Source organism: Neopsephotus bourkii, unplaced genomic scaffold, assembly GCF_033783945.1.
Source record: "Neopsephotus bourkii isolate Nb327-2 ecotype Australia unplaced genomic scaffold, CSIRO-AGI_Nbou_v1 NB_1767, whole genome shotgun sequence".
NCBI lineage: Eukaryota > Metazoa > Chordata > Aves > Psittaciformes > Psittacidae > Neopsephotus > Neopsephotus bourkii.
The window spans coordinates 5,393,807-5,407,718 of record NW_026902241.1 but is presented as its reverse complement, the minus strand read 5'-3'; the positions used below and the strand labels follow the sequence as shown (position 1 = coordinate 5,407,718).

Here is a 13,912-nt window from a genome sequence, read left to right as displayed (position 1 = left end):
CTTGCCAAGGATATACTTTAGTATTCTCTCCCCAGTAAAATCAGCTCAGTTATGAGTAACAGTAGAAACTGCATTCTTAATAACATTTGCTTTGTTACTGATATGTGGTTTTATATACACATACGCATGTACATGCAGTCATCTGCTCCAGGCTTCCTATGGTAAAGCTATCATGTTAAGTAGCTGTGCAGTTTGTAAAATGATTTGCTGTCAAGCAGAATGAGTAAAATCTAGATGAGAGGTAAACATTTATACTAAGGCCAAGAAAAACAATTGACAATACTTAGAATTTGTTTTAATTCCCTAACACAACTGAAAAAGAGTGGATCAAATCCTTACCGTGTGTTGGGCTTCAGGTTCTCAATTGGCAAATGAGTAGACCCTGCAGCCCTGGTTGACCACTTATTCTTTAAAAAGTCATCATAAGATGCACTGTAAACCAGATAACCTGTAAATGGAAAAGACAAATAGTTGTGAGGATTCTAAACAGATGTTAAGTAAATGATATCCTTAGATGCCATGGGAGATTTTATGGGTTACAAGGAGTAGCAGTATGTTTGAATATGAAAGTGATTTGATGCCTAGCTCTTCTGGAAAATCCCAGGCTACGAGAATTTCATGTCATTAGCTAATAATGATGGAGCATTACGTCAGAGAATGGTACATCAGAGCTGCATATTTTGACTTAAAACACAGTGAAGACAAAAAGATGTCAGATGCAACACATTCACCGCTTTAAGTAATACATTGTCTGTGCATAAACTAATATAGTTAGAAACACCAAGGAGATTTTTGGGGAAAAAAACACCATGTTATACAGACTGCACTCAGTAAGGTACTGGATCAACAGCCTTGAAGAAGGAAAAGCTGTGGGACAGACACCACGTAGCCTGTTCAAGGGCCACTTTCTCAGTTCCCAATCATTCAGAAGTTCCCACCTCTTGGCCATGGCTGTCAGCTGCAGAGCTTGGAGAGGCTCCTTGAAAGCTGGATGTTAGCACCATAGCAGTGCCTTTTCCAGTGCTTACTTCAGACCTTTTGGGTCTGCTGACAAACAGGGGTTGATTAATTTCTAAAATATTTTGGTTATTTACTCTAGTGTTTTTCCAGCAATGTTTGAGATTAATTCTTGAAGTCAGCTGGGCTTCGTTCTGGCTCTCAAAAGGTCTAAAGACATTAAAGGAGAGCTAATTAAATACATTTGTTTAACACATTTCCCATCCCTGAATCTTGCTTGTCAGACTACTTGAGCAAAATGTCTGTAAAGGAATTAAAAAGTAAAGTAAAGCATAGCCTTGGCCTCAGACACCACTGGAGGTAACTGATTCTGATACACTCTTTCCCTACAAAATAAGCATGCTAGAAGACCACCAAGCAAGCCAGAAGCCCCTCTACAGTCTGCAGCCACACTTACAGCCAGGCAGGATCTAGATCAGCTCCAGCCACGCAGTTACCTTTGCTTGGTGTAGACTGAAGCCAAACATGAAGGATGCTCCAAAGGCAGGCTTGGGAGCTACCTCAAGTGGAGCTGAGGGCACTGCCTGGGGGCAGAAGTGCTCAGGTGAGCAAACCGCTATCACAGATACCATCCAGGCAAGAAGCGGTGCCTTCAGAACCATTGGCACAAAATCAGTGCCAAAATCTAAGACTGAGGGATGACAAGAGTGACCTTTCTCACATCTCAGAAAGTAGCTCATCTCCCTCAGAAAGCTGTAGAACAGCAAGAACTTCATGAGCTGTTGTCTCAGTTCAAGGTAAAAATGGTCATTTAAGAAAACCTTCCCCACTACCCCATCAGGAGAGCAACCCTCAGGAGAGTACCTGTTACCATGTCTCCTCGAGCAGGTTTGGCCCAGTCCACAATGACAAAGGAATGACAGCCTTCAACTGCCACAACAGTGATGTTGTGAGGGGCTTTCAGGGGACGCAGATCTTTCTCTCTGAGGTCATTAGGGATGATTTCATCGAGGCTCTCCACTTGGAAGTGCTCCAAGGCTTCTGTCAAGGAGCAGGGAGCTGCTGGGTCTTTATTGAGATAGGTCACATAAGGAGCTGGAAGACACAGGAAAGGGTGGGTTTACTGGACAGCTTGTAGGTACCACAGGATGGCAACTTCCTGAAGAGAGTCAAGTTTTGTGGTGCATTTTAAAATTCCTCACCTTCCAGATGTTCACTACTGCCAACAAAGTACGGCTCGTGTTCAGTTTGGCTGATGAGAAGGGGGAATGGTAATATTCAGGTCTACCTCAGACTCACAACCATACCCAATTAGGCAAAGACAGAAGGATCATCTTTGCTGTGAGAGGCAGAAGAGAGCAGTCTGACTGCAGAACCCTCCTCATGCTCCTTCCAGCAGATCTGGAAGCAGGGGTGAGAATGCCACCCAAACTCTGCCTTTCCACATGTGGGAACAGATGCCTGCCAGGACTTAAGATCACCCAAGACTTTACGTGTCTAAGTAGTTGTTTTTTACATAAACATCCTGAAGCTGCAGTGAAACAGCAGAGGGAACAAGAAGATTAATTCCAAGGTAAAGTCCAACCAGGTCAAAGGGATTATTGCTGTTACCCCCTTTGTACTAAGGGACTGGGAGTCATGAATTCCTACCTTCAGGCATGTGATCCCAACCTGTACCTTCTATTTTTAAAAATAGAAGCTTTATACTGACTGGAATTGCACTTCAGTTCAGGAAAAGATTAAACCGTCTTTTTAAAGTCACTTAAAAGTCACTGTAGCATTCAAAGTAAAGGCTATAAAACTTGCTTTGGAAATGTTTATTCAGTGGCAATAATACAATTCATTGAAATGGTAATACTATTTCCCTAGTGCCTTGAAATGTTCATAAACCAACATTTCTTGGTTTATCTTATTGCATTTCATGCCCTAAAGGGATTTTTTCCAGATCTTGCAATGAAGTTAATTTTAGCCTCTCCGGCTAAATGAATCAAGAAGCAGTGTCAGCAAGAGAGCCGAACAGAAACATCATTAAATTGTTTGGACAGAGAAAACTGAAGATGCACTGGAAAAAGTCTCAGCATATATAAAAACAAACCTTTTACTCCAGCAGTAGAGCTCCACTTTAAGCCACACGAAGCTTGTGGATATTGTAAAGGAAGGCTAGACATCAATCAAAGCTGACTCTCCATGCCCTGAACTCCCAGCTAAAATGCCAGGTGAGCCAGCAGATGACCTGACCTCAGGTCATCTCAGGTTCAGATGCCAGAGGTTTGTAAAGGACTGCAGAGGGGTCACTAGTCTGGGATGGAGGCTGGAATGCAGTGCCCTGCCACCTCCAAATCCCTCTGGTCTGGCTCTCAGATGCCTCCCTGACAAAGCAGCAGAACAGCTCTGAAGTCAGAGCTGGAATACACTTAACAGCTCACAGAGATAGGAGCCAGCATCACAGCTCCTATCAACGTATTGAGGTTTCCTTCACCAAGTTCCTTCTATACAGCAAAGATACAAACAGCAAAGTCAAAATTTATCTCTCTTCGTTTTACTTTTTGGAAAGTTTATATCCAAAATACCATTCATTCATTGACTTTGAAGCACAACTTTGACATACATGCTTATGCAAGGCTGGTGAGATCACTGGGCTTGCATGGGTCAGTGAAAAGAACTTGGTCCCCCAGAGAAAGACAAACCTACATGGAGACTTTCATTGACTGAACTACTGGTGTGAACCTAAAATGGTGCAGCTGAGCTGAACTGAGCACCAGAGTCAACACTTGCTCTCTTTCAGAACACAATGCAGAATACAAAGCAGAACAGTTACACTGAAAGAATACAAACAGGCTTGCACTGGTTCAACAAAAGCAGTGTGGGTCCATACTTAGACAAGCAAGCATCAAAGCTAGGAACAAAGTACTACTGCTTGAGTTTCCTAGTTGGCAGTCCTTACATGGACCACACACTAGTCTGTTGGATGCATCTGTGCAACAGCCTCAGCTTAAGGGCTGACCTTGCTAGAAAAAGAATTCTTTGCAGCACAAGTAGTAAGTGATGTAAACCGCAGGACAACCTTACCAGTGAACCGTTTCTTCCCAGCGATATCATATTCTGACACAGGGCTGGTGCCAACAACACTCGTCTCTGGATAGACAACTTCCAGTTCTGTTGTTGTAGAAGCAGTGGTGGTGGTAGCAGTGGTGGTGGTTGGTGGCAAAGTGCTCTCAAAAAACTCGTAGTCTTCAGGGGAAACACGAGATGAAAATGTTAGCTTGCTTCATGTTATTATGGTTTGACTATGAGAAGGGAAACATTCCTGTCACCCGCCACAGTCCCAGAACAGTGCCACACACCCTGCCCTAGCTGCCACATGCTTCTTACAAGCCTCTAAGGCAGGGCTGCTCTCGACTCAGACTTGCAAATGTTTCTACCAAACTGATGACAGTGAGCCTTTGCCCTAGGATACCAGTGCTGTTGCTGACTTAGACCTCACTCACACAAGTAAAAAGGATAACAATAAACGAATGCATTCATATGCTTCGTATGCTGTTTCCCCCCACAATCCTCAAGAGAAGACAGCACAGTGATTGAATCCCTGGCCACAGCCCTCAGATGCAGATGGAATGAGATAAGGGAGTGAAAAAAAAGCTTGTGGAGAAATCTCTGTGTTATTATTCTAAAATGCTAGAGCTGGTTCAAAAGGACTTTCATGTCCAGAATGCCTTTGGACCCTTGCTCTTCACACGTGATGTAGGGCTCTGGAAAACTCCCAGCTCACCATTGCCTGCTTAAGCTCCCATTCACCAACCTGCCCCCTCAAACCTAGTTCCAAAAAAAGGACGACAGGGAAAAAAACAACCCCAAACACGCCACTTGCAATAGACTTTTACAATTAAACAGTACCATCATCATATATCACATATGCCTCTGGAGTTGCTGTCACATCTGAATCCAGTCCTGAGAAGGTATCTATGGGAAGAGAAAGAAAAAAATTCCATGAGGATTCAATGGTCTCATCCCCAGCCTCCCAGTAAAATACTTCTGGAATGAAGTTTAAAATAAAAATCTTTAGGCAGTTGATTTGTAAAGAAACAAGACAGCTGCCTAGTTTCCAGATAGCACAGTGACAGCCCGCTCTACGTATTGAGAATAATAGCTGAGCAGCTAACTGAAGTAGCCAGGAGTTTTGCTGAGGGAAAATGGGTTCAGGGTTTGATTTTAAATTGCTACTTAAAATCAAAAGTAATGCACCCTCCAGGAACAATGCCCTGGGCCCCAGATGCTCTGGAGCGAAGACAGGCTGCCAGCAACCATATAATGCTCAGGTCAGGGTCTGACAATGTTTTATAGTCTCTGGAGCAGCAAATGTGAGAAACTTACATGCAAATAAACCAACCAATAAATTAAACTGAAACTTGCATTTAAATACTCTTTCGGGGGAAGAAAAATCAAACAACCGCTGAGCCATGACATTTAGAGACTGGCTAGCAATTAATGCAGCTCAAAAGGAATGGATTTGTAGAATCAAGTAACTGGTGTTGGACTTTCCAGAGTTGTATTTTGCACTAGCTCTAGTCTGATCCTGTGGACTGAATGCCCATTGCAGGTTGAGGCACAGATGTGTCATTCTGAAGTACTGTTTCTGCTTTAGTTTCATCCAACAGGAATTCAGGCTGTGTACATTGAGATTGCTCTATGATGCATATGAAAGCATAGCAAGAGGAGGTTAATGTGAGGTGCATGCCCCAAACATTCTCTCAATCCACCCCACAAAGCAATGCGAATGCACCCACAGACTTCCCAGTTGCCTATCCCTACATCTTATCTCAATATCTCTGCAGGTCATGTATCCATCACCAGATACATCAACCATCAAGCACCTGATCCTGTGAATCCTGGAGGCCTCTCTGCATGCTCTGAGAAATTCATTTCTCTGCATGTTATGCAGGTGAGCCAAAGAGTGCACAAACCTCAGATTAGCTATGAAATGCATGGCTAAGATTGCATATTTGCCATGAAATGCAAACAAAGCAAAAGCATTGTGCTGGAGCCCACTGCAGGTACCACGAGAAGTCTTCAATGAAATGCTGGGACTAAGGAACGGCCAGAGTATGAAAAAAGACAAGAGAAAGACAGCTTTGACCTCAAGATACTACAAAGGAACTGGTAATGTTATTTTTACTAAGCCAGTACTACAAACAATGCAAAATTTCAATTCCAGTGTCAAATAGTTTACAAATATAATTTGAAGGATACCTCTTCATTTTTCAGTTTGTTTTTTTTTATTTAGAACCAACAATTATTGTACAAAACTAATTTTTTGTTACTACAGTAAGTTTCTTTTAAATACACAGTAGCAATTTTAATGACAAAATAAGCTTTGAAAATACAGAAAAATGTTAATTCGTGTCAAAATTTCATATAGAAAAATCTGACATTTTCTCATGGTAGACTTCTGCAGCCACTTTTCAGGAGAAGATCCACTTGGAAGCCACTTGACTTCTCTGAGGGTAGTCAGTGTAGTCAGCAGTGAACAAAGTAGATCCTTTGCTGAATTCTGCAGATCTTCTCATCACAGTTGTCCATCATTAACCAATGCCTATGATGTATGCACTTACCTTTGACTATATCCAAGTAAATAAGAAGTTTAGATGTGCAGAAGTGTGAAGTTCTTCATGGGCAGATTTCAACTCATTCACACCTATTAGCTGGTCAGCCTTTGTTGATGATCCAGCAAAAATAAATACTATTTTCTGTTTTTGTAGGTGTTGTTCAGTCTCTTCTACTTAGTTGTCTGTGCTTCTTTGGCATGAGAGGTGGCATGGCCATGATAAGGGTACTTCCCAAAGACTCTTTCTCACATTATAATCTCTACACACACAGCTTGCTCCATCACCTTTTGCTGCAGCTCTTCAGTGAACCTGCCTGTACCAGATGAGGCTAGGTCTTGGTACGACCACTTGCCACAGGCTTTTGGCATCTGTAAGTACAACAGACTGTGCAACCATCACTTGATTTTATTACACATAACATGGTTGTCTCCACTTTTCATTCCTTGTGGGTTCATGTAAAAATTCAGCTGATTTCAGTGACAAATCACACTTGTGTGGCCAGACTCCTTCCTGAAAGTTAAAGATTGCAGAACCTACTGAAATGTTGACAATAAATTGTGCTTGGTCAAGCAAAAATATTGCCAGAGAGTAAGGAAATTTGCCAAAGCTTTAGAATGTTTGGCGATGGATTTTGGCACTTGTAGCCTCTGGATGTTTGTGAATAAAGCACTTAGAAAAGACTATCAAGCTTTGGCAGAAAAAGTATTTCATCAAATGATCTGGAGTATTTTCCAGACTCAGAGTAAAGGCAAAGACAACATAAAAATATGATTTGGAAACAGTCAAGGGAAAATTGCATGATATATTTTGATAGTTCACATAGTAGTTGTTTATCCCTCTTGAAATAGTGCACTTGATAAACAGAACTAGCCATCATTAAATAAATACCACAAAGATGCATTCTTTTCAAGCAAGCTCCTCTGCGAAAGGTTGGTTTTGCTGCATTGGTCAAATGTTTTTTTCATCAGGATGAAAAAAAAAGGAGAAAATCGTCAGAGAAACTTTCATAATTGCTGTGTAGGGACTAACATTGTTTGAGCTGTACAGCAGGTAATCCAGCGCTATCTTGTACTTCCAGTCTTCAGCTGTGATATGCTTGCAGATATACTGTCGAAATGGCAGCAGAGGTTTTAGGAGTGTCCTAAAGGCCATTCTCACCGAAGACACAGCCTGTATGAAAAAACAGCTTTCATTCAAGCCCATCTGGTAGAAGGGAAAAAGAAAAAAAAAAATGCTTTGAAATGCTTACCAAGCAGAATATTTTGAAATGTTCACAAAAATCACATGAAAAGTTCCCACCCCACAACTCTGCTAAAAATAATCCTGCACAGCTTTTTGTTCCTCATCTTCTGGAGTGTATAATCAGATTGATGCTAGCCATATTACACAAACTCTTACTGTTCTTACAATATGTATTCTCAGAAGAGGTCCTTCAGCTATCAAATAGCACAAGACAAAGAGAGGAAACATTGTGGGATTTAAGCAATATTTAAGGTAAGCAAAAGGAGCTAGTGGGAGTGGAAAGGACTCTAAGTCTAATAAAAACCATGGTCCCTTTTAGGCAACTTTGAAAATACCAGGGTGACTCTTTATGATAATATTTGTAAAGTTTTCTAAATACAATTAAGAACAATGAAAGCTCCAAAGGCAAACACAAAAATCTTGAAAGAAATATTTAATAATGATGGTAATTTTTACATATATACATATGTTTGTTTGTGTGTCTACACATCCATGCACATGCACATACACAAGCACACTTCCATAAATGCACACTGTCAAACATCGTTAGATACGTGACTAATTGTTAGATAAATATGAACACTACAAAACATTGTGATCCCATTGTGCAAGGCACTAACATCCCTGAGTCATTACTTACCTAGGGTAGCTGGTAAGGGAATTTTCAGTCTTCTGTTTCTGAGATCCCTTTCAAAGAAACCATCTTCAGACTCAGTGTGAGTTGCTGAAGCCACATTTTTCCACATCGCTGCACTCTTCAAAGTGATAGGTCAGATCCCTAGGCCATGGTTACATGACCTGCTTGTAAATCTACTTTAGCATCAGCGATACAGGTGTATGGGGAAAGGTAAAGGGATTTCATGAACCATTAAAACTGGCTACTGCAGCTGGCAGATTTCTGACTACCAAGCTGTTGTTTAAGTTATGACCATGCTGCTGCTGCCCATTTGTAGACTGAGTTGGGCATCACCTACAAATGGAAAGGATAAGAACAACTCTGGTGCTGCCTGATCTGGATTTGCAAAATAAGCAGCTAATGATTTGCAATGCAACATTCAGGTTATGAAAGGGTAAAATGTGATGGAGCAGGCTCAATGCCCAAAGACTAGTGCATTTGTATTTGCTTACTTTGGATTTCAGTTTGGCACCACATCCTAAGCTTGTATAGCTGCAACAGAGAAATAATGACATGCACCCACACTGTATTTTCAGAAGAGAAAGAAATTAGAGTACCACTCTCTGCCTTATCTATGCATAGCCAAGGTTTTCCTTCCCCAGCTTCATCCATGATGAGCTACATTACTGCTAGATAATCTACATCTGCAAGGGCTGGCACGAGAACAAGAATCTCAGTTTGCAAAAGCTGGTTTCACCATGGCTCAAGCAAGAGACCCTTCAGAATTTATTGTGAGAAATGAACACAAAATAAAGAAACCATATAGTGTCTTCAGGTCCTTCCCTAGCCTGAAATGGAGTGAGGACCCCCTTACGTGTGAGTGCTTTGACCATAAAACTACTGCCTATAGTTCTGCTCATGTGCATGAACGTATGTGACAAGACTGGATCCAACTCAAGACCCAAGTTTTGCTGAAATCAGTGTATTTCCACAGAAAACCTCAGCTTTGGGGAAAGTTAACATTTTCCAGTGAAAAACCATCTAATGCCCAAACCCCTCATCAGCTGCTCTGATCTCAGCTCCTACCTTATCACAAGGTCTGAAGTCTTCAGATGCAGATTCTTTCCTGCTTCAAATTTGTGTAACTGTGCTGTACAGACAACACAACCTAAGAAGTTCGAACAGCACAAAGGAAGGTTACCTTCTGCATTGCACTCCGGCAGGCCATCAAACCCCAACAGCAAGTTGCCCTCATCATCATACTGTCCATAGGTGCCTGGAGGACATGTTGGGAGTGGTTTCTCAGTGGGTGGTTCAGTGGTGGTTGGTTCAGGAGTTGTGGTGGTAGTTGTAGCAACAGTTGTTGTAGTGGTTGTAGTAGTTGTTGTGGTAGTTGTTGGGGGTATTGTTGTAGTAGTAGTGGAGGGAGTGGTTGTTTTCTTAATCATTTCAAGACCAATCAAAGGTTTCCCTCCAAGGCTTATTATCGGTTTATCTTGTGCACTTGCTACAGGTTTATTAAATCTGCTGTGTCCAAACAAAGGTAACCCATCCGGACTCACCACTGGGGCACCCTTTTCATCTAGGAGAGAAGAACAAAACCAAAAATCTCACCATTAACCCATTTCAAGATTATAGCATGGTATTTATCAACAGCAGATACCACAAGAGCACTGAGAGTGTGATTTACAGGCTCTTGTAACGAAGTTGACATAGAAGGTTTTTATCTGGGATAGAGCCATGGCTGAGGAAGCTGGAAAATGGTTCAGAAGAACGTCAGATAAACCACAGTGGTATTCACTTTAATTAGCTCTTTGATAAACACTTCTTGGGAAAACTGCAGGGAGGTTTCACTTCAGTATTACATGCAGACAGTGCCTGCATTTAATCTCAGTTTTGTAACCGTTGATGAAAGGTATGATGAATCCATATCCTGCTCCCTGGTGTCAAACATGTGCAAGGGAAAACTGGGATGAGCTGGTGAGATGCTGTCACTCCAGGTAAACTTTTGTGTCAGATTCTGTGTACTACAAATATTCATAGCAACCAGTTTAACAGCAGGCACTGAATTTGCATTCAAGAGGTCAATGCAGGTGTACTGATATGCAAACAGCAGTGTTTTTCACAGATCACACACTAGGTTTTTTTACTATTTGTGGTCAGTTTCAGAAGAAAAAATGAAATCATGACATACTGGTACAGTGCTAGCTGTGGGTAATTATTTCTATGCATACAAAGCATCAATACTTATTCTGTCTCAGTTCTGCAGTCCTTTCTAATGCTGATAAAAGTGAGGATGATTTGGGTGATTCTCCAAAGCCTCCCCAGGTCCTGCAATGCACTGACTGCCTGATGGAGACCTGAGCTACAAGCAACTCCAAATGGCTTGCATGGATCCTGGGGAGGCCTGAAGCATTCAACAGCTCAAAGACTTGTACTGTGTGCACGAAAAGTGTAGATTTTTTTGCTGTAAGAAGGAAGCTGTCACTTACCAACAATTGTACGTCCATCCCCTCCTAATTTCACTCGGAGAGGGTTGCCTTGGGAATCCTGGAGGTATTTTCCTTCAACATTTAACACAAGCCCTCGGTCAAGATCTACAATCTAAAAGCAATAGATGAACTCAAGTTTAGCTAACACAAGAGGAGGTGAAATGAGCTTTCAAAGCAACAGAAATCCTGGGGAAATTCAGATGCTAAGTGCAATGATCAGGAATAGCTGCAACACTTTTAAAAGTGAGTCATTAATTGTAATCACTGACAAACCACTGCTGAAGAAAGCAGATCCCCAGGAGCTGGGCTCCAGAGTTGCACAACCATGATTATACCGCCTGCTGTACTCTCACGTGCAAAGGAACAACTCCCTTGATTTTCTTGGGCTGTGCAACTCCCAAGGTAGATTCCTTTAACACTGATTTGAGTATGACCCTAAGTCCTTTTGAAGATGGAATTTTAAGGAATCCCATATTAAAAGAAAAATTAAACTAGTTAATTTAGATTGAAATGGCACTGAGAACAAAGTAGCAAAGATTTTAATCGAGATAGGAGACTGAGGAAAGGCTTCTGTCTCATAAAACAAATCTGTCCAAGAGTTTGAATTGAATTCAGGAGGTAACTGCAGTTAAAACCCAGAGCTCATTTCTATTTCAACACAAAATAGCTGAACTGTATGCTGGTTTTACCTGAGGCAACAGACTCTGAGCCACAGAACACACAAATGAAAATGGTGTTAAGTGCTGGGAGGAAACTGGGAAGGGGATGTGAGCAGCAGTTCCAGGCTGGCAAGACAGACTTACATTTGGTGCTGGGGAAATGACTGTAGCAGAGGGCCAGTACATCATGAGATCAGTCTCTGAAGCTGTCCAGGCCCTAGATGCTGACACAGATCCTCTTGCTTTACAAGGTGTTTGTCCTGCTTGCAGCAATGCCTTCATCTCATGGGGCAGAGAGAGAAGCCACATGGCCTCCCAAGGACCTTTCTAACCCACTTTATGGAATCTACTGAAAGGGCTTTGGGCATGCTTTTCAAAATGCCTCCTTGAAATGTGACATATCTGACACACCTTTTTATGTTCCTCTAATGCAAACAGTAAGATTGAAGTGGCCATAAAATGACTGTTGTTATGTGTGAATAGCTCTACTGACACCAGTTCCTTCCCCCAGCTCATTGGTCATAAAGTCACTGGAAAGGATTTTAAAAGACAAGGTCTAGGCATGTAGGCATCTAGTGGGGCTTTCCTAGGTGCATTCTGAAAATACCACTGGGAACGTGTCTGTACAAATGGCAAAATGCTTAAAGATACATACATATGTGCATTTTAAAGCACTGTGATACTTATGGAGTAACTTTGTATTTTGATACTCTTGCTCACAAGCTTCTCCCTGGAGTGTGAGTCTGGAAAAAGCAGTGCTGAACACGTCTTTCCCAGCAGCTCTTCCAGGCAGTCCCCATTGACACCGCATGGCAGACAAACTCAGAGACACTGGAGAGTGTAAGTCTAACTGACTGAGGGAAAAATGTTTCACTGAATTTATGGGAGTAATGCTATAGTTGAAAATTCAAGCCACTGGGTTTTAAATCACACATGTAAAATATTCAAAAAATGGAAATGGAGAATTTGTCATTAGATTTCAATTGAACAGTAGAAACTAGATCACCTAGAATAACCTCACTTTAGAGCTTCGCGGACTGAGGGCATTCACTGTTCTCTCTTTTGTTAGTAAAAATGGAAGTAAAAAAGGCCAAAGCATCTTGAATTTGGAGAGAAGGTCACCCTACCCACTTTGTTCCTTGAGGGCCATTGATTACTCTCTGTCCACTTGGTTTTCCGTTATTACCAGGTATTATTTTTCCATTTCCATTTTTTGTTGTAAGATTAGGTCTGCCATTGTAACCTGAAACAGAAAAGAAAACACCCTATTGTGAAGGAATCTGTGCAACCTACAAACCACATTTTAAAATGCAAAGAAATGCATTTTCTGACTGATCTGGACATGTACAAGAGCAGAAAGAGCCATCACCACATTTGGCAAAAATTGTGTTTCCTTTCTGCTTTAGCAACTGTTGTGACCCTGTTAGATCCCATCTTCAAGATTTGCAAGCTGGTGGACCCCAACACAACACTGAACCTGACTAAGGTATAGCAAATGCAATAGTCCAGCTGCACGATTCTCACTCTGTAACAGTAAGGACACATTGAAAAAAACCACAGATATCTACATATAGCATAGAAGGTATTTACTACAGGTTACTCAACACTAAGATGGATGTCCATGCACTGGAGGAAGAGAGAATATTTCTACCTAGCAATATGACTGAGACTGTCTGTGGTTCTCATAGGTGACAGGGGAACTCTTGATGTGTAATGGACTCTCCATTCCACTACCCAGGTCAGAAGATATTCTGACAGAAAGCAAACCTCTAACATTTGATGCAAACCCCAGACATAAAAGTCCTGACTGTCACACAAGCTGGCTTCAACAGGAGCATGCAACCCTGAGCTGTCACTTAAGAAAAAAGATTGGAGTGGCTTAAAATTTGATTATGGAAAACAGAATAACAGGACATCATAAGGAAACACCTTACTGCCTACATATGGACAAGGTAGCACTATATAACCTACAAAAGCCTTTTAGTAATCCATATGATGAAGAGCAATATACCTGAGAGGATGTCATATTCTGAGTACAAATGTGCTTTCAGGCAGCATTCAGTGAAGTCATTGCTCAATAAGGAACAGAAGCCTCTTTCCAATGTAGTACCTAACTCTGTGGATCATGGGATCCTGTGCAGATCAGAACACAGGATCAAAGGTCGGGGGGAACTACATTACACCAATTAGGCAATGTCCTCAAGAACTGGGCTCCCTGAGAACCACCAAAATAAAAAGCAATACATTACACTAAATAACTGAACCTGCATTTTGACAGAGGACTTCTGATCTAACTGCTGATCTTAGGCAAAACACCATTCAACGATACCACTACAACAAAGA

At 41.6% G+C, this 13,912-nt stretch overlaps 2 protein-coding genes across 3 annotated transcripts in view; both read right to left on the bottom strand.

Moving 5' to 3' along the window:
- Positions 1-13,912, bottom strand: part of MRPL18 (mitochondrial ribosomal protein L18) — a 323,272-nt gene that overhangs the window by 236,258 nt on the left and 73,102 nt on the right. The window lies entirely within an intron of this gene.
- Positions 1-13,912, bottom strand: part of FNDC1 (fibronectin type III domain containing 1) — a 61,247-nt gene that overhangs the window by 14,903 nt on the left and 32,432 nt on the right. For both annotated transcript variants that reach the window (XM_061378809.1, XM_061378810.1), the window contains exons 9-15: positions 12,697-12,812; positions 10,911-11,022; positions 9,620-10,000; positions 4,852-4,917; positions 4,027-4,188; positions 1,822-2,052; positions 340-448 (exon numbers count right to left, since the gene is read on the bottom strand). In XM_061378809.1, coding sequence (XP_061234793.1) covers positions 340-448; positions 1,822-2,052; positions 4,027-4,188; positions 4,852-4,917; positions 9,620-10,000; positions 10,911-11,022; positions 12,697-12,812 — 1,177 coding nt within the window. The remainder of the gene's footprint in view (positions 1-339; positions 449-1,821; positions 2,053-4,026; positions 4,189-4,851; positions 4,918-9,619; positions 10,001-10,910; positions 11,023-12,696; positions 12,813-13,912) is intronic.